At 35.6% G+C, this 19,547-nt stretch overlaps 3 protein-coding genes across 3 annotated transcripts; 1 reads left to right on the top strand and 2 right to left on the bottom strand.

Annotated features, from left to right (window-relative positions):
- The first annotated feature begins 132 nt into the window (after positions 1 to 132).
- On the top strand, positions 133 to 5,310 carry LOC143457720 (uncharacterized). Its single transcript, XM_076955261.1, has 8 exons — positions 133 to 420; positions 2,471 to 2,685; positions 2,803 to 2,960; positions 3,079 to 3,208; positions 3,521 to 3,657; positions 3,860 to 4,022; positions 4,262 to 4,601; positions 4,750 to 5,310. Exons 1-8 carry the CDS (start codon positions 318 to 320, stop codon positions 4,887 to 4,889), a joined length of 1,386 nt encoding a protein of 461 aa, XP_076811376.1. The 5' UTR covers positions 133 to 317; the 3' UTR covers positions 4,890 to 5,310.
- Positions 5,311 to 5,358: 48 nt separating this feature from the next.
- On the bottom strand, positions 5,359 to 9,350 carry LOC143457737 (maspardin-like). Its single transcript, XM_076955263.1, has 7 exons — positions 9,065 to 9,350; positions 8,854 to 8,949; positions 7,665 to 7,784; positions 7,276 to 7,480; positions 6,746 to 6,933; positions 6,503 to 6,637; positions 5,359 to 6,105 (listed from the first exon to the last, which is right to left on the bottom strand). The coding sequence occupies exons 1-7, from the start codon at positions 9,155 to 9,157 to the stop codon at positions 6,061 to 6,063; spliced, it is 882 nt and encodes a 293-aa protein (XP_076811378.1). The 5' UTR covers positions 9,158 to 9,350; the 3' UTR covers positions 5,359 to 6,060.
- A 955-nt stretch (positions 9,351 to 10,305) lies between these two features.
- On the bottom strand, positions 10,306 to 18,263 carry LOC143458899 (catenin alpha-2-like). Its single transcript, XM_076955808.1, has 19 exons — positions 18,006 to 18,263; positions 17,564 to 17,746; positions 16,956 to 17,129; positions 16,595 to 16,738; positions 16,319 to 16,420; positions 15,041 to 15,195; positions 14,664 to 14,757; positions 14,227 to 14,454; positions 14,024 to 14,149; positions 13,819 to 13,911; positions 13,524 to 13,703; positions 12,442 to 12,525; positions 12,191 to 12,321; positions 11,968 to 12,070; positions 11,549 to 11,771; positions 11,353 to 11,474; positions 11,096 to 11,233; positions 10,880 to 10,993; positions 10,306 to 10,758 (listed from the first exon to the last, which is right to left on the bottom strand). The coding sequence occupies exons 1-19, from the start codon at positions 18,174 to 18,176 to the stop codon at positions 10,630 to 10,632; spliced, it is 2,694 nt and encodes an 897-aa protein (XP_076811923.1). The 5' UTR covers positions 18,177 to 18,263; the 3' UTR covers positions 10,306 to 10,629.
- Between the last annotated feature and the right edge of the window lie 1,284 nt (positions 18,264 to 19,547).

Raw genomic sequence — 19,547 nt, 5'->3', positions numbered from 1 at the left:
CTAGATAGCAAAAGAAAATTATTAACAAAATGTCACTTTAGATGTCGTAGAACCAAACCTTCGATTATGTTTATAGATTCGTGGGAAACAATGAAGTCACGTTATACCAATAGAACCGTATCATTAAGTCTATCGTCTTGTCTTTGCAGTGAAGCTAATTGCTGGTTATTTAAACGGCAATTGTAGTTACAGTAAGTTTTTAACATGGAATAACCGAAAAAGATTTTTCCAGTGTCCCAAAACTAGAGCGGAAAGGTCATCAAAGAAAACACGGAAAGATTATTTCTAATACACAAACCTGTATTAAATCCTGTTAAATGGCGGGCTATTACTTTGATCTTTTTGTTCTTTCTGTATGCTTTGGGACAGTGTTATGCCAAAGTTCTTTGGATACTGATGGATCTGAATTTGAAATACCAGGTCAGTGGTGTTGATCTATCCTAAAAACAGTTTAGAATATCTTCAAGCGATGAACGGCACTACGTTATGGTCGTTTCCTGTTCGCTTATTAAATATTGTAAAATATTAAAAAAAGTAATCTAAGATGTTTATGGCTCTCTAAGAAAAGATAAAAGGTAATACGGTTTATAAAGTAATGTGAAATGACGAGATGTCGCGTATATAGACAGTACTTGTAGCCTACATTTCGTTTTCATACCCTCGAGATATGTTACCTTAATGAGTATAGTACAATATAAACCTACAGGAAATGAGCTCATACATTTATACGTTTAATTACGTTTTTGTTTTATAATTGGCTTTTTTATAAGTTTATGTCGAATTCACTTGTTGGCTATTTAAGACTATACAGTTTGTGTTGATTTTGGGGTTTCAAAAGGATTCACCACGAAAAGAATGGGATACGAATGCAAAATGTGACGGTTACGATAGAAAATTAAAAATTATTGTTGTTATGAAAAATTCTCATTCGTAAGTAAACGCTTGAAATAATGTGTTTGTTTCAAAATAAAATTTTCACTTTATAATAAATAATAATTGTGGTAAGATTACATCCTTCAAATTCGTCTAACTTATATATTTTTGTCATTTTAGCAAGGCCAACACGTGTTTGATTTGAGAGGGCTGGTATTTTCAGAAAATTGTTTTTACTTAACCTTCAGTGACTTGTCTTCGTTTTTTCTTGAAAGATATTCGAAAAGACAGCTTGCAAGAGTCGATAAAACTTTTAATGCTTGTGGATTAATAAGATAAATAACGATCGTTTTTTTCTGATCTCATACAGTATAAATACCAAAACAAGAAACACTTTTATACACATCTAGCAACACGAGGTCTAAGTGAAATCTACCACCGTTAATCAGATAGTCCCATGGTGGTTAAACGTGTGGCCAAAACTCACTCGTCAGGTTTTGTAGGCTTAGCTACGATGAAGATAATTTTAAAGAGAAGTTAAAGAGAATTTTGTGTTTGATTATGAGTTCAATCAAAAGCGTGACTACGAAAATTCTTACTAGCGTATAAGCTATGGTCTATATATATTTATAAAGTTTTTATCACAGTCGCTAATAAAAATTTTTATTTGCAGAAGTATAGCCTAATTTGTTATGTTTCAATAAGATGTTATTTAACTAATCAACAACAAATACCTATGGTATAAGGCCTATAAAACGACAAATAATCTGTCAAAACATAAAGCCAGCATTTCTGAAATCATGGGTTGTCTCCCAAATTTCAGTCGCCTGGATTACACTGATGGGTCGCGAGTATATAGTTTGGTCGCAACCAGTAATTGGCTTTTACGTAACTAATGAACGAAATACAGTAATTATTTTTTGAGTCGCAGCCTTTAAGTCAAAATGTTTCACCATAGATGTTATATCGGGTAAATTTTGGGTTTAGAAACGCAGCAATAAGCTGACTGAACTAAATAAATCGCTGTTTCAATGAGCGTATATAATAATATAGTGCAACGTTGTTTCAAATAAACTTTAAGATGACACTAACAGCTAACACTGCTCGAATATGGATCGGGCATTTTGAGTTGTGACTCGGTTAGAATCGAGTCGATTTAGTATGAATCATTAAGTGACATCATATCAATGGATGTTGGTATAGGCAATTAAAGGAATTATATTTTTGGCGCAAACAAAGGAAATAACACGCAAAAAAAAACAGATTTGTTTATTTACAGAGTGCAAAGGCCCGTATATGTACATATTGAATAGGTATGAGCAGGCCCTATATGACAAACAACAACAACAACAGTGCACTCTTAACATGTTTACACACTGTTTACAGGTTTTAATAAATAATCATTCGAGAGAAAATGACCTTAGGGCTGAACGCAATTATCTTTGGTGCCCAGCAGGCGACAAACATCAAATTTTTGCGTGATACAAGCATTGGAAGCACGCGCAAAATTTATGACAATATTGATCAATATATTTGACTTAATAAACCATAGCAGCTTGGTCACATGTAATAAAATGTATTACATTTGGATTCTCAGTTTTAGGCAAAGACGTGAACGTTACGTGCGGTGGGAATGCTATTACTATCCGAGTAACTCAGCAATACTTAAAACGTCAAGAAAGATGGCTTAATGAAGGACAGTGGCTGACCTTGTCCGACTCAAAGTGCAAGTCCGAGGTCCTCGCCACAGGAGACGCCGTTCTCACCATCGATGGCGATTTTACCGCGTGTGGAAATAAAGTAACAGTCATGGTGAGACTTTGCTAATGAGAAAATGTGACCTAATTAAAATAGCCTATATTTATAACTTAGCAGTTTCAGAATATTCAAATACTTTTGTTTGTTAAATACACCCGCATTTAAACACAGGAAACGCTTTCTGAAGATGGAAAATTCGAGGCAACTCATTATAAATTTAGCAATATTCTCAAACACAACAAAGATGTCGGAATGGTGTCTCGTCAAATGAATCTTTACAGCTTTGAATGTATTTACAACGCATACAAAATGACGTCAACAGTCTCATCGTATGTATACATACCCATCGTTTCAATGTTAACAGTTTCCAAAAAATTCTCACTTTACAGAAATGCACTTTTTAAACAGTACTTTTCTTAAATACAGTACTGGTAATTATTCTTATAGACAAGTGGATAGTCGTGTTATCCAGATTCAGAGAATCAACGGAGAAATGGAGTTTTACGAGAACTCGACCTTCTATGAACCTTACCGTACAATGTCCGACATGGCCCTTGACGATATTTTATATGTACAGGTGAAGCACAAACACACAATCAATGGAAAAATAACAGATTTATGAGATTTTAAAACTCAAGTTTCAATAACTTACTACGCTAAATACTCAAACTGGATACCTGTAATAACCTTTGAAAATACTCGTAAAATCCATTACCGTATACTTGCTTTATGTAGGCCTATTCGCAGATTACAATTCACAATATACTGTATTTGTGCTGATGTAAATGCATAAAAGTGAACCATGGTAGTCATAAAGTTGACAAACAAGATTAAAACGCTGCGATGTCATCACAAAGCTAATAAAAACAATTGTTTTGTATCTAAACAGGTCTCCGTACTTGAACCTTCGACGGTAAATGTGGATGAAGTTACTTTTCAGTTTGTGACGGTCATAGACACTTGCTGGATTACAACAATTGACGAAAAAAATGCACTTATCATAAACATGTCTTTGATAACTGACGGGTAGAGAACGCTAGTTTGAGTGAATTTGTTAGTGCGATTTAAAGTACAGTAGTTGCTTTGAATAGGATAAAATAGCACAAGGACAGTAGGCTAAATCCTTTGTCTAATCCAAAAATGCTACACGGTTTTTGCTATTAAAAGTTTGATATCTATGTGCAAGTTTTATGCAACAAAAATGTTTATGTTTTGCCATTCACTGTAGGTGTGCCGCAACTAGAGATGTAGACGTGCTGCAAAACAGCCAAACCCTTAATGGACGCTTTTCAGTCAAAGTTCTACCTTTTATTACACACGACACAGCAAGTGCAACCATACACTGCTTGGTGAGGATTTGCAATCAAACAGATAACGCTGGCTGTATTCCGGTAAGTAGGCTATATAAGAAAAAGGATGAAACCTAGGAAGTATACGTTTATGTTACGTTATTATTTCAAGAGCCGTCATTCTCGTTATGAACCACTCGAGTTCTTTTAGCCAGAGCTTTCATAATCGTGCGAGCAACAAAGTGCCCAGCTTATTTGTCTATACCATTTTTTGGCAAAGACATTTGGTTTGAAAAACAGAAAAATTTTTGCTTTAATTGTCTTTAAGTTTTGTTTTCCAGACTTGCAAGCAAAACAGAAAGAAAAGATCTTTAGACCAAATTGGCGAAGCCTCGTCTCAGCATATTCCCAAAAAACCTAAGAAAGAAGTGCAATTATATGTTCAGTCCAATGTAAGGGAAATTGTCCATCAGTTCTTAATAAACGAAGGTGAAAATGGTGAAATCATTGCTGTTGATTATTTTGAGCCAACTATGCCAGAAGTTCTGAAAAACGTCACAACGGAATCGACAGCAGCCCCAGTACAAACGGTTGAGTCAACTAGCAAACTTAATTCTTCACCTTTTCACACAACGGTCGTAACTTCAAAGCATAAGTCTTTTCGAGGACCCTACAAACCAGGTGAGGCGCCAAATATTGGTGCATGAAAGACTGAAAGTAATACGAACATTTACGTTTAAACAGACTGCTGTACGGTCAGCATCTGTGTTTAGTAATAAAATATACTGAAGCTTATAATAGTTATTTTTTTGAATATATAAATTTCCAGACAAATTGCTCGTGATACTCCTGACGGTCGTTGGAGTGGTTGTCATCATCATCTTCGCAGTTGCCATGGTGATGTGCAAAGCATTTGGGAAACAGAAGAAGGAAATTTCAAAACGCGATCACTTTTACATTCCAAAATAGCTAGAAGTACCGCAATGGCCGTGTTATGTTTATTCAATGCTTGCTTCACTAGCTCCATTTTGCATCTTTTGCCTTCTGCTACTCATTCACTGCTTAGTCTAACGTAGGAGACTTAAACTGAATCATAGATCACATTAAATGTTCAAACAGGGTTTCCGAATTTAAAGCGCATCAAGATGTGTCCAAGCTGACAGTGCGATTTTAACTTGAGTATGCCATAGGCATAGAGCCATAGACAGTAAAACATCATCGTGCACGTCTTTATCCGAGTAACAAGGGCCTCTTAACATAGAATCATTACAAAAACAGCTTGTATGTGCATTTGGCTTACAGTCAATACTTGAAATCGCCATGTTTCCAGCGTCTAGGCGACTTCAATGCATTGTATCAGCGTTTAAATTAAAAACCTCGCGAAAATATACCTCTTCATTTCTTTTCCTTCTACTGCGAGACATCAACGCAACAAATATGCTGTTCATTTTAGCCTTTATTAAGCAAGTCAAAAGACTCAAAACAATAAACATGGTACGGCACTAAGTTCGAAAGTTTGACAGGGCAAATATAGTCACAAGAATTGTCTGCATAGCTCCAAAAAAATTTGGCTCCAGTCTTTAAGTCGTTGAAATGGGCCTGGGCTTAAAGAGTACATGTAGTGTTTTAAGACACTTGTAAACGATATGATTATCAAAAAGACTGTGATTGATGAACAACACATACAACTTTATAAGTTATAATATTATCAGGAATAAATACAGAAGATAGATCGTAAATAAGTAAAAGCAATTCAAAACGCATAATCGGTAAAGAACGCAGTTGAAAATGCATCAAAATAAATTTTTTGATAGTTTTGTTACATTGAACTTTGAAAATATATCTCATATTAAATCGCAGTGGTTCACAACCATGCCAAACTGGTTGTGAAGAATTCTGCACTGCATACTTATGGTATAATAGACAGGAAACACTTGGTTGTACAAGCACAGTTGGTTCATTGTGTTACGGAGTTGTTCTATATCTTCTGATACAAAGGGCATAGTAGCATGGCTTTTTGACCAACGGCGCAAAGCTTAAGGCCGTGAAGGAATATGAGGTTCGATTAACATACTGCACAAAGTAACAGCTTTTGAAGCTGCCAAGTAACATAAAAGAGGCAATTGTTTTATACATTACCTCAAGAGCATTCTACACCTTTACAAACCTCAGCTGCTTCGGCACCCTAAAAAAATGAACAGTTGAGCATAACATAAATGTTTAAAAAAGAGAAGGTCAATGGATGAAAGTATAAAACTTACCCAAAGACAAGTTAATGTTACCAGTACCAAATACTTCAAACTTGATAAAATAGAGGAAGTGACTAATTTACTGCAAGCAGGTCATGCAGCAGGTTCTTAAAGATACCGTAGGCAGTTAGGTTAGGAGAATGGGCATCCAAAAATTTGATTATAGTTATTTGGGGTTTAATTGAAGTTAGATTTAGATTAGAAAGTAGATTTAGGTTACTTTGGTATAATATTTAAGTTAGGCTAACAAGAAACCTGTGAAAATAGCTTGGAACGTACGATTATTCCGGTGAAATAGTGGCAGCCTAAAATATATAACCTCTGAGCATTTACCTGAAATTGACGAAGATGTAATCGCAAATGAAGATTAACCTCCGAACTTCGGCTTAAATATGGAAAATGTCCTCCACTTTTAAGAAGTGCTTGCTTTGACAATGGAAAGCATTTGTAAGTTCCCTCTTTAACACCCTAAACATATACAAGTCTGGCTTTCCAGTTTCCAGCAAAATACAAATAAAATAATAGTTGTTTTAACAATTAACTCATAGCCACAGAGACCAAGAACAAAATAGTCACCTGAGGATAAGTGTAATCATCAAACACATCCATGAGAGTGACAGGTGTGTTCTGCAACTGCTGTGGATATCTCACGTATTCTCCGCTGTAGTGTAGTTTCAACCTTGACGCTAGATCTTTTTGACTAAGATCACTGAGTTTTTCAACCACAAAATCAAGGGCATCAGCTTGCTCAACATCAGTGTAACCTAAGTTATAGTGATAAATGGTATTAATTGCTCCTATGTGAATAAAAGAAAACCAAAAGTAATCAAGAAGAATGCACTACACCAGGGATGTCCAACCTTTTATTATAGTGGGCCGCATTGTCACTTGAAATAATTCAATGGGCCGCAGAACCTATGCAATTTCAAGAAAAATGGGTGCATAAAGTACATACTTTTGGAGTGAAAATGACTAGCGGGCCGCACAAAAATCTCAGGCGGGCCGCAGGTTCGACATCCCTGCACTACACCATTCAACTTGTAATACGTGCACGAGTTATTCAATGTGCACTTGTCACATGCATTGTAATAGTAAGCTCTACACACCAGCAGAGAACCTATTGAGAATGAATCTCTTCAAAACAAATGAAGGTAATGTCCACATCATGGCAGACATATGCTGTAACTTGAACACTGTTGTGTCTGTGAATGTGTTACACAAGATTATTGACAGAACATATTGTTTTGTCCGAGTACGTTCTGCAAATTTCATGGCAAGAAACCCTCCCAAACCGCAACCAAAAACGTGGATCTGCAAGTAGGAAAAAATCTTGAAAAATGAATCCATTAATAGTTTAATTTCTTGTAAAATGACTCATGGTATTATGTTAAAGCATTAGGCAAATTTATATTATTTTAAAAGAACTACACTGATATTATAGTGTTTTCAAATACATACTTAATTAGTCAATAAAAGTAATCAAACATATATGCACCTGGTTGAGATTAAGATAATCAACAAGTTTTCGGAGACCATTGCAAAAATCATCAACAGTCCAGTACACAGGATAATCCAGTGCGATTACTCGATAGCCAAGTGCAGAAAGATAGACTACCTAAAACATGAAAATCAGTCAGACAAACTTGACATGACATGAAATCACACAAAAGGATTAATTTGTGGCACGTGATAAATTTTATGCATGTCTTTTTTAAAACTGTGATTTTTATCTTTAAAATCAGATTATTCGACAAAACTTACAGAATCAAACATTAGTCAAATTGCTGAGAGAAAAATATGCTGTGCTGTTTTGTAATTCACTACATTGCAATATCTTTACACCAGAGTTGTTAAATGTGAATCCCAGTTTGTTCAACATTTCCTATGCGGTAGTTTTACTGGCTGTGCTAGTTGTTACCAGCAAATATCAACGTTATTTCTCTTTATCAGATACGGGCTGTTAATCCAGATGGCAGAATTTCGTGTGAAAAAACAATCAAATGACGTAACAAGTAAGTTGTAGACACAACTTCATCGAATCTTTATGGGTTACTATTCAGATGAAATGAGCCTACCTCGTGCCAAAAAAAGATGTTGTCGAATGCACATGAACATAACTAGTGTGCAAAAGGACTTTACAACTGTGCGCCAACTACGTGTGGTCAGAACCACAAAAAATCAACATGATACAGCAAACTTCTGAAGTTATTATGAGTTAGAACCAGTTGTTAGTTTGTTACATGTTAATTAGTCCAATATGAATGCCTTGACTTCTCATAATAATGTGTCGTTGAGTCAGAGTTAACAAGAAATATATATCAAATTTGAGAAATATTTTGTATGGTTCAACTGGTGACAATGAATAGATATACAGTATATAGACTTGCACAAACATCAAAATTAAGGCATATTCCGGTATGCTGGCACAACCTACTAGGCCTACAAGTAGTAAGTCAACAATCATGTAGAGATTTCATTTTAATTATTGGTAAAAAGCTGGTAAAAAAGCACAGTAATACTTTTTTAATTTTTTAAAATTTAAAATAAAAAATAATAAAATTTTTTTTAAGTAAAACCACAAACCAAACCAAAACCTCAATGTATATTGCTGGTTTATAAAACATATTAGGAATTCAATTGTAGCAACAAACAATACATGCCTAAAAGAAACTAAAATTACATACCTGTCTAAAGAATATGTCAGCATTTCCACTAGCAGGCGGTAAACATACCAGCGGTGTCAAAACTGTCTTCGGTCCAGCATCATACAGTTTCCAGATCTTTTTGTAAGGCGCAATAGAAAAAAGACATATATACAAAAACATCAATACGAGCAAACAAAATGTTTTTATTTCGGCACAATTAAACAACACCTTAACGTCACCATATTTTTACCTTTGATGTATCTTCATCTATAAATATCTTCTTACAAGGAATAGAACTTCTAAACGTGCGATACTCTTCTGATTCAGATAAATTGCTCGACATTTTAGACACAACAGGACTGACCTAAGTCAGTAAGTTTTAAACGTATGCAATTCCGCAACGTACGACAGTCGATTTCAAAATGTGGAGTTTCAGTGAAGTTCACGCATTTGATAGAAATGTTTAGGAAATGGCTTCTAAAACTTCACGAAACCACAGATTTTTATAAACAGCAAAACATTTAGATGTTGCAACCTGTAAAATGTAAGATCAGTAAACAAACCAATGCAGATGATTCACGCATGACTGACTTTTTGTATTAGATGTCTATATACTCCATCTACTTACACTCCACTTTCTATGGTACACAACTGGCCCAAAGTCATCAGGAGAAAACGTTTCTTCCATTTACCGTATTTTCTTGAATAGAAACCGCGGTTACTATTTTTTATTTTTGAACGTTTTGTGCGGCTTCTATTCTAAGGCGGCTTTTATTTTTATTACATGAATGTTTTTGTCTTCTATTTGGTGGTCAGTGGGCATTCGAGTTTATCTACCATAAGTACTAGTAACAAGAAAACGGAAACAGTAAGTCAGCTGCAATTTTATTGTCTCTTTTTGTAAAACCGCTAATCCGACAGCTGCCATTATTGTCGCATCTGTGTAAAGCAAACAAAACCAAAAGGAAATGGAAGTTCCAGTGATAATAATGACTTGAACAATATCAGTACTATTGATGACGATGAAAATGACCATTGATACAATACCGTAGTTGAAATAAAACATATGTACAATGCTTGAGTTGTTTTTATTGCATGTCGTTAGATATGTTTACTTTGTTATCTTTTATCAGTAAAAAAGCGATATCATCATTGTCTTCTGATGCTTTTGTTGTTTATATTTAATCAAATCGTGCGGTTTCTATTCAAGAAAATACGGTACCTTTGGACTGGCCCACTACTCAGCACTTGTACCCACGCTGTTATCTGTTCAGTCCCTAACTACAAATAGATGGGGCCAAGGTGGTTTCCCTTTCTGGTATGGCAAGCTAGTTATGGGCTTGAATCTGCCATCCACAAAATTATCTGCCTAAGTAAGGTTTGCAGTGTCAATGGATGTGCACTGCATCCTACATTATAAAACTCCCTTTTAACGTTCCCATCTCCAACTTTCTTTCTCAGGAATAACCAAAAATGAATAATTCTCTAAAATATGGAAAACATTTTATTTTTACAAAATATGATATAAAGTCTAAAACATTTAGTTTATTTGTAGAAAAATCAGGAAACCAAAGTTATCTGGCACCATTCCATTATATCACACAACATCAAAAAAGCAGTGTAGAAAACTAGATTAGGCACCGTTTTAAGTGTATCGTTGTTGATCAAGAAAATAGCAAAACTTAACACCAAATGGGAGGATGAAAGCAATTAATAGCAATAATGATTGCGTGCAACTGATAACATGATGTATCACATATATGAAACAGAACGTGATCGTAGAAATAATACAAACTAAACGACAGTGGATGTCACTTAAATGTCCGCTTTAAATTCGCTAAGGGCTTGTGCTGGATTCACATGACGCTTCTGGGAAGCTCGTCTGACTGGTGTCTTTCGGTCGTCACCCATATCCCGTCTTACAAGAGGCTTCTTTTCTGGGGCCTGGGGTAAAAACAACGAAATCAGTGCGGTACGTATAGTACTTTAACTTTACCATGAATTTTTGCGGCAAGAGCAATCAACAAAACACTATAATTTACTTTTGAATATGCCAAAATTGTACCTTCATTTTCCACAAAATGCCAGGATTTGGAGTGCCAGCCTTACGGTATTTGGTAGACGCAACATAAGACGACTTTACCGTTACTACGACAGCATTCATCAAGTTTTTGGCAGCCTATAAACCGAAATATGATTCAGGCATGACAACAATCTACCGAAAAGTCCATAAAAAACAGCTGAATGAAATCTCATGAAGCAGTCTCTTTGTCTCATTTACCTGAATAAGGGAAGTGGCGCTGTCAAGACCAGAGACAATCATTTCTCCAGATATATTTTGAACTTCGGCTTTGACCTTTGCGCACATATTAAGCTGATGGCAGTAGAGTGCAATGCGTTGAAGATAGGCCAATAAATCCTGGAAAGAAACAATCCAATGTACTTATGCGATCATGAATTCTGAATGATCAAGATCGTATTACAGTCATTGATTCAGGCACATACAGCAAGCAAGGTTGCAAGATTCTTTTCACGAACCTGTTTCACGGTGGAATCTGGACAAACGTCTGCGATTGCTCGTGCAAGCTTATCTAAGCGAGAACCAGCGTCGGCAATGTGTCTTGCGGCTTCTATTACGTCGCTAGTGTTCTTCAGACGACCTGAAAGCGTAAAACTAATTGTACAGAAGAATTGTTGAACTCGTAACGTAAATTGTAATTTTAAGTCTTCATACCACGTCCACGGGTAAAGTCGGTCATGTCCATCATAATAACACACATAGACTTGGCAAGAACAATGATGTCATTGGATGATTCGTCCCATTTGGATATTTCCATATCAAGGAGTTCCTTTTCCGCTACGAACTCCTTCACGTTGGCTAGGATTGCCTTCTTTTCAGCTTCAGGTAGCTTTCTCATCATAGTTTGGTCTGATGGCCCAGCTTCCGTTTCAATAGTCTAAAAATTACGTGAAACGTAACATGCTATTACATCGACACTGAAAAACCTGAGCAGGTTTTATGGAGCAGAGTGAAAACTTTTCGCCAGTCTCATAAACAGAGTACATTATTGCGCAAGGGCCCAGTGCAAAGCACTCTAACACAGCGGTTTATAAATGCATCACTGTATCAAAATTGAAGTGAGATCAACCCACCCTGCCACTGACACGACTTGCTCCAGTTTCTGACCCATCCATTACAGCTTCAATGTCTGAATCATCAACGTCTTCAGGGTTTCGAAGCATTAGGACTGCTCTCCTGCAGTTGAAACATTGAAACAGTTAAAACATTACCTCTTAAAACAATGAACATTAAAACATACAATAACCACAATCTAGTTATTAGGAAGTTCTACTTTTTTAGAGCATTGCTATTAACCTGATTTCTCTGACTCCATCATAGACCAATCTTGAACTGTCTATGAAGTCGTTTTCTTGTGGATCCTCTTGTGGATCTTTAGCGAGTGCATCAACAGTGGTTTCTAAGCGAGCTTCAAACTTGGGCATGACCTGTGATAAAACGATGTCTCAACGTTTAATACAGAAAAGCAATGCTACTGCTAAAAACACTTGCATAAGTTCTGGCCAGTTTGGCTGTAGCCATATAAACGAAGGTTTCGTTAAAGTTACCTCATCTTTAAGGGTGTGGCAAGTTTCAATAACTTTCTCTGTGTAGTAGTCAGGCTCATAATTTTCCATTTCACTGATCACAACCTATAACGAAAAAAAAGTTGCTAATATATACAACTCTACGTAACAGTATCGCGTAACACAGTGGTTTTCAACCTTTTTCATACCGCGACCCATTTTGACAACCCAATGTAACTAACGACCCCCTTCCAAAAATATTGATTCAGGCAAGTGTAATACATATGCAAAAATAATAGTCTATCTCGCAACTTGCTTCCTGGCTGCTCACTGTTTGAACATTCACTAATATCATTACAGTTCATTTTTTATGGTAATTAATTGGCATTCTCGTTATAGTGATTGGTATTTAATTGTCGTCTTCGCGACCCCCAGAGGAAAGGCAAACGACCCACCCGGGGGTCGCGACCCCTAGGTTGAAAACCACTGGCGTAACATAACCTTTGATGTCCTTTTGTAATATAGAATGGGGGATACAAATTGCAAATATTTACCAGGATCTATAAGAGAGACAACCAGGACCTGTTCACTACTTTGAACCGACGCCCAAGAGTTAAAACAAGCCATAAGTCATCAAGAAAAATTTTGACTATGTTAGGCCATATGAAAACTGAGAAACGTGACAAAAACGAAAATCTTAATGTGTAAGGTAGGGGTCTATTTGTCGGTCGATCAAACAAAACAAAAACAGTTACTTGTGGAAGGCTGTCATGTGAAAACCTTATGTTAACATTAGATTTCTTGAAATGAATGATATTTTCGTAAACCTAACCTCATACATTTTAGCCTATCATGTAAACATAACCGAACCTAAACATTATTAATCAAATTTAACTAACTGCATAACTTAATAATTTACTTGTTGTTATACCTTAATATATATTAATCTGATTTCTACCAAATAATCATGAAATATCATGTTAATTCTATAGACTCAATTTTGCAAAAAAAGTCTTTGCCAGTCTTGAAAGTACCACAAAACCTAGCAAACTTCTCTAGTAAGCTCAGAATAGTACATCACTGTATGCTGTGTCAGTGAGGTACGATAATTGGCTTATACATACCTGGCAGATTCGAGCAGTTCTTCCTCGGAGGTCTCCTCCTTTTCTATCAAGCATCTCTGGATTGCCTTGTTGCAAAGCAACCACACAACTGGTCACATCCTCGAGAATATGTGCTTCTGATACGGCCAGAAAGTTTTCAATGGTTGTTATCTCATCAACAGCTTCAGTTAAGGTTTGTACCTGCAATGTGTTAGCGATAATCAATAAACTTTGTAATTACAAAGTGATTTTTAAGCCATATTGACCAAACTATCTGTCGGCATATGTATATTTTATATACAACAGACTATATTACCTGGTGGAGCCAAGAATTCTTGAAGACTGCCATATTTTCTTGAGCAACCTGACTGGTTGGGCGTGCCGCTAACGTTAGAGCGGCATTAATAACCTAATAAAACCAAAGATTATACAATGTATAATGTATATTACCTACAACGTGATTGAGAAAAATTAGAAGTTTTTGTTAGTTTGATTACGTTTACAATCAGTGGAGAGCATACCTGTGGACAAAGGATTTCAATCTGCTTCGCTGCCATCTTCACCATTTTCACACCATCTTCATTGCTTGACATGGAGCAGGCAAGATTGGCGACCTCCACCAATTTATTGGCATGTTCACGGAAAACCTAATGAGATATTTGATAGATGCTATAAACTGAGAGAAACTACAGTAAAATCCCACACCACAGCATAAGACACATACCTGCGCATATTCCTTGACTTGTTTTTCATCCCCACTCTGAGCTGCTTCAATAAGAACCAAAATCGGGATGTTTGTGTCTAGGAATGAATCTGATATATGGTCAATAACTGCTTTGCAGAGTTGCCTTCGCAAATCTTTCGTTTTTTGCATCATGTGATCAACGGCAGATTCAAGCTCATCCGATTTATCCGGTCTTCCAGCGTTGTTAATGTACTCTTGTAATAGATCCTGAAGTTGTAAGTTTGGATGTTATTAGTTTTTATGTTGTTGTTTTTTATTTCAAAGTATGTATATAATTCAACGTGAACGTGGTTATCCAGAGTAACTACTGAATAGTTGCAAGACATAATACATGAAGATGACGTTATTCTTAGACATTCTATTGAAGTTTGTTGTAGTTTATTAAACAGCATTTAACAATGGGAAAGGTATAAAACCTGTAATGCTTGCCGCACAGCGTTGCATTCTGCAACAATTCGTTCTCTTCTATCTTCCCTTGTACAAGAAGAATCAGCCATTAAAGCAGCCCCGCTAATAGAAAAACAAAAAAGTCAGAAAGGTGCGTGTGCCGTGAAGGAATGTGTAAATATAAGTCTGCTTTGAAGCTTTGTCTGTTTGACTCAATGACCACTTCACAAATCAAGTGATTTATAAATACAAAATTTACACAGAAAGTGCAAAATACAAATCTGAACTACAAATCTATGAATTTGATTTAGCACAAATGCTAAAGTACATTTTAAAGTATCACATATACATATCAAAATAAACAAATATATAGAAAGTCACGGAAAAAAACTGGTGGAAGTGTCACCTGATTATGCTTTCCAGTCTCTCTTCAAGTGATGGACGATGTCGAACTTCATCGAAATCAACTGGGTCCATATCAACTCGATCCAAAAATTCATCGAGAGCATATGCAAGTTCACCTGCTCCTTCCTCAGGTCGAGGGTCAGACGGTCCAGTGGCCTATACAGAGACCACGTTAAATTACAATAACTATAGCATATACAGTGGGGATGGCCCAACATGAACCCAAACCTAAATAAATTTGCCGAATATAGCTTCTGGGGAATTTTCAGACGAACACAAATACTAACAATGAAAAACCTAAATACCAATTATTATTTATACATATATTGACTTCGGTAAGATATAACGATCAAGTTTGCTGGCTAAGTTAAACTATAGCCAACATTTCTTGTTGAAGGTCATTTACTTAAGGTGAGGAGCAAGTCTGAAAACAAGTTGATCTGATATGAAAAGATAGTACTCACTCAATATTCTGATAAAATAGTTTTGAAAATAATTCTTAGTTTGGTAATTATAAGCAAAAGAAAATCGCAAAATTGGCCTAATTCTAATTGGGACACAGAGCAAGGCTCTTGTGATGTTATAGGTGATCACAGACAACATTCGCAAATTTAGCAATACCTACTGTATATCATGTATGTATCTGATCCACCTGTATAGATTGTTCTAACTGCCAATAGCTTGATAGGTGACTGCTTACAGCCCAATCACAACAACCAGTACATTACCTTTTTGACGGCCTATGTGGTACAAAGGATACTGTAATTTCACAAACGCAACTGAATGGGCTAACGGATTTTTTAGGTTTAAAACAATTGATTTTATATATTTATTATTTTAATATTTTATTTAATTGTATAATTTATTATAATAATTGAATTTAAATTGTTCAATTACAATGCTTCACATAGCTAATTTCTTTCACAAATTAATTGTCAAAAATAGTTTACCAGAATGTTCAGTAAATAGTGTTCTTTCAAGATCAACTTGTTTTTAGACTTGCCTCTCACTTTAAGGATTTTGCTTTTCAAATCACCATTTGGTTATTAATGTTTTGCAATTGTGTCATGTTACAAGCAATATTTGGCACCTTTTTGATGAAATTTTATCATTATCATCTGATATGAATAGATTCGGGATTCATTTGGGTGAATGTTTATGATATTCGGATTCGCATGTACCCGAATTATCCTTCTCACGGCATATCCCTAATATGACCGTAGAATTCACAGTTGCTACTTTTAGGGAAAACAGTGTCAAAATGAAATACATATAATACCTGTACAGCATTAGATATGCGATCCAATGCATTTAGAACACGTTTGAAAACGAAGTCACGATTAGCCTTAGCTGCTGCCACTTCAGGATGTCTCAAAGTCGCCTGGAAACAAAGTGACATTTTGATATTATTTATATAATTATTTTGCTTTACCACACTTCAAATACAACCATGAGGTTACAGGTTGAAAAACTATGACTATTTCCAATCATGGCGTCATAAAATAAGACCAATATGGCCATTACTAGCATCAACAAAAACAGCTCTAGTACTCACCAGTGAAGAAGTGTAAAGCATCATGCTATTCTTTTTTAACTCAGCTCTCGCCGCAGCCAGCTCATCTCTCCTTCTTAAGTCTTTCAAGTCGTTTTGCCGAAGCATGGTTGCATGGTTCAGCTTAGCCAGATCTGTCCCGAAAGCCTATAGAATATAATTTTATAGACTAACAAACAACCTACCTTTGTTTAAAATCAATAAAATATGTGAATCGTAATTCCTGAAAATTGTTTCGTTGTTAAACTGTTAAAGTTTCGTTTAGAAAGTACAACCCTAACTACAAGGTCCATAGTATGCACTCCAGCACGTAAACGTTTCTAAAAAAATGCTACACAACTCAGATTTAAGCCCTTGGCCTCACCATAAAATTTTTCACCAAATCATCTTGATTAGTAGATTCCTTCACAGCAGCAATACTTTTCCGAACAATTTTCAACCGACGTAATAAATTGAACACATCTGCCATGTCAGCAAGGATTAAAAGTCTAGTTACAGAAGACAGCAATGCTCTGGCAGCTCGCACCATGCTACCCCTCTGTAAGAAACACAAGTATATGTTAAACATGTTTTAAATATCTTTTACCAAGCATATATATATATACAGCCACACAGCACTTTTTAACAAACTTCATCATCTTACAATGTTTTAATTAAATTTACAAAACGCAAAAAAAAACACATTATATGTGTTGTATTTTTGATTTACAAGACAAAGATGCTTATAACCAGGAACATGAAAGTAGTACAGTAGTACCAAGCAGTCAAAGGGCGGTACAAGCAATTAATTAAATTATCAATCAGCGAAATAAAGAAGGAATTTACATTGCGTCAACACAAACAAGTGCCTTAAACTCCATTATGCAAAACTGTTGATACTCATATTTAAAGTAATCATGACATGTTGGACTTAAGAAATCATTATGGAAGTGTGCATCATTAAACTAAACTTGGTGAAAGTTATAAATATACCTTCATGGAGGAACAAGGATCATCAGCAAATTCATGTGAAGTGCGTGACATAACTTCTCCATCTCTACGTGTGTCTTCAATGGCTTCTTCCATCTCAGCTCGAAGTTCAGGATTTTCTCGAGCTATTTCAACACCCCGTTCAATGAATGACGCAGTAGCTCGTTCAACATCTTCAACCAGTACCTTAAACATTTCAAGTGTGAAACAAATTCGAAATAAGCCTTAACATATATATATAGTATATCTCATAGATTAATCTTATACTAAGAAGTGACTAGAAGAGTATTATCTAGTGACAGTTTGTCACATGCTTTGCTATACGCAGATGGAAGGCTTCAAAACAATTTGTAATTAAAATTAACTAAAACCAACATTTCTGGAAGGGAAATATTAGCTTCTGTGCAGCACAAAAGGTATAGTTTGATCCACACTAGTAACTAACCTTGGGCTTTTTACTTTTGCCTTTCTTCTTGTTTGATGGACCTTTATTGTTAACTAAAGTTGTAACTTGTATGACCAACGGTTCAAGTGTTTTTTCAACGGACAACGTTCTAATTTCCAAATTCTTTGGATTCCATTTTTGGCCCGAATTTGAAGATGCAACGGAACTCATTTTTAGAAGCCAATATTCTTTTTCAAACTTATATGGCACCAGTAATGATTAACAAATTCTTAGCTTTCTGTACATTAAAAACAGCAACAACAAACACCATAAAATAACTTAATATCAATTTGTCATGGCATATATCATAAGTAATTAGTCCTGATGGAAGATTAAGCTAGACTAGTACCGTACATACCTACCGTTAACTGCCCTAACTTAGGACAAATTTCTGTAAGAATCCTAAGTTTGAAAGTATAATTTTTTGTTTTCTTCTACGATTTAGAGGAATAACCCGAAGAATATTTTACTTCAGCTTTTGTAGAAATATATGAATTGCACATTCACAACAGCATTTAACATAAATTGAAAACTTGTACACAAAGATACAAATGCTATGTATATTGAAACATTTTTTTTTTAAAGTGGTTAGAATTTGCTACCGTATAATTTTGAAATAGGCGTGTCGCGTGCACTGAACTCTCGATTGTTTGATTTTATTTATTATAAATTGGTGTTCAAACAACCAGCTTTGTTGTCTACTTATTATCAATTGGCGTAATAAAAAAAAATAAAAAAGTTCGGCATGCACATTGATGTTGATGAACCTCGTTTGCGCAACTGCCATACTTTCCACTAAAGGTTTTGTAACTTCTGTCGGTGTTTAAAATTAAATATCATGCCAAGATTCATGCCTGCCGAGATAGATGGCATTATGCTCTAATTTTATCAACAACCATTGTAGTTCGTGAGTCATGATTTTGCGCCAGGGGCCCAAAAAAATATTAACCACACACGTGACTCAATTGTGTACAGGTGTGGCTCAGATGTATCTCATATGTATTGTGACTCAAATAAAAAATTTGAGCCAAACATATGGTTCAAATGCGTCACGAGCGAGGCTCACATGCGCCACCTGTCTGGTCCAGATGCGTCACCTGTGTGGCTTGTGTTTATAAATATGAGAATAAGTAGGTCAAATAAGAAAATTGTAGGCTATACCTATGACGTAGAGCACAGGTCATCAGATCAGATTCGCATTCATGGGAAGGTGAATGGTTCATTGGTCATTTGAAAAATTGTTCATTCAGTTGTCATTTGAAAAATAATAGTATATGCGTGAACTTTCGAGTACCACAAAAATTGTACTAAGTAAAGCAGCTCTGCCACCGAGGTGTTGACATAAAATCATAAAAATGAATCTGTGAATTAATGTTGTCAACAACAAAACTGCATGGGACATGTTGAAATATACAATCATTGAACAATGGAGAACAGCCTACTTTATAAAGGAAATAACTGAACACCAAGCCACACAATTGTTTATTAAATCTCTTGTGTATAAGGTGAGGTCCATTGATGACTATCAGCCAATAGTTGAGA

The sequence above is a fragment of the Clavelina lepadiformis genome, chromosome 1 (genome assembly GCF_947623445.1).
Source record: "Clavelina lepadiformis chromosome 1, kaClaLepa1.1, whole genome shotgun sequence".
NCBI classification, from domain to species: Eukaryota; Metazoa; Chordata; class Ascidiacea; order Aplousobranchia; family Clavelinidae; genus Clavelina; species Clavelina lepadiformis.
The sequence above is the reverse complement of the archived record's forward strand: the minus strand, read 5'-3'. Positions and strand labels throughout refer to the sequence as shown.

Bases quoted from the DNA above. Each gene is read 5' to 3' on its own strand.
- LOC143457720 (XM_076955261.1), top strand. From the start codon at position 318: ATGGCGGGCTATTACTTTGATCTTTTTGTTCTTTCTGTATGCTTTGGG. The intron at 2,961-3,078 runs GTATGTATACAT...TTATTCTTATAG, and splicing joins ATGACGTCAACAGTCTCATC to ACAAGTGGATAGTCGTGTTA. The intron at 3,658-3,859 runs GTAGAGAACGCT...CATTCACTGTAG, and splicing joins ATGTCTTTGATAACTGACGG to GTGTGCCGCAACTAGAGATG.
- LOC143457737 (XM_076955263.1), bottom strand. From the start codon at position 9,157: ATGTCGAGCAATTTATCTGAATCAGAAGAGTATCGCACGTTTAGAAGT. The intron at 7,785-8,853 runs GTATGTAATTTT...TTCATGTTTTAG, and splicing joins CTGACATATTCTTTAGACAG to GTAGTCTATCTTTCTGCACT. The intron at 7,481-7,664 runs GTGCATATATGT...TCCTACTTGCAG, and splicing joins ATTATCTTAATCTCAACCAG to ATCCACGTTTTTGGTTGCGG.
- LOC143458899 (XM_076955808.1), bottom strand. From the start codon at position 18,176: ATGAGTTCCGTTGCATCTTCAAATTCGGGCCAAAAATGGAATCCAAAG. The intron at 16,421-16,594 runs GTGAGTACTAGA...CTTTGTTTCCAG, and splicing joins TGCTTTACACTTCTTCACTG to GCGACTTTGAGACATCCTGA. The intron at 10,994-11,095 runs GTAAATGAGACA...TTCGGTTTATAG, and splicing joins GCGCCACTTCCCTTATTCAG to GCTGCCAAAAACTTGATGAA.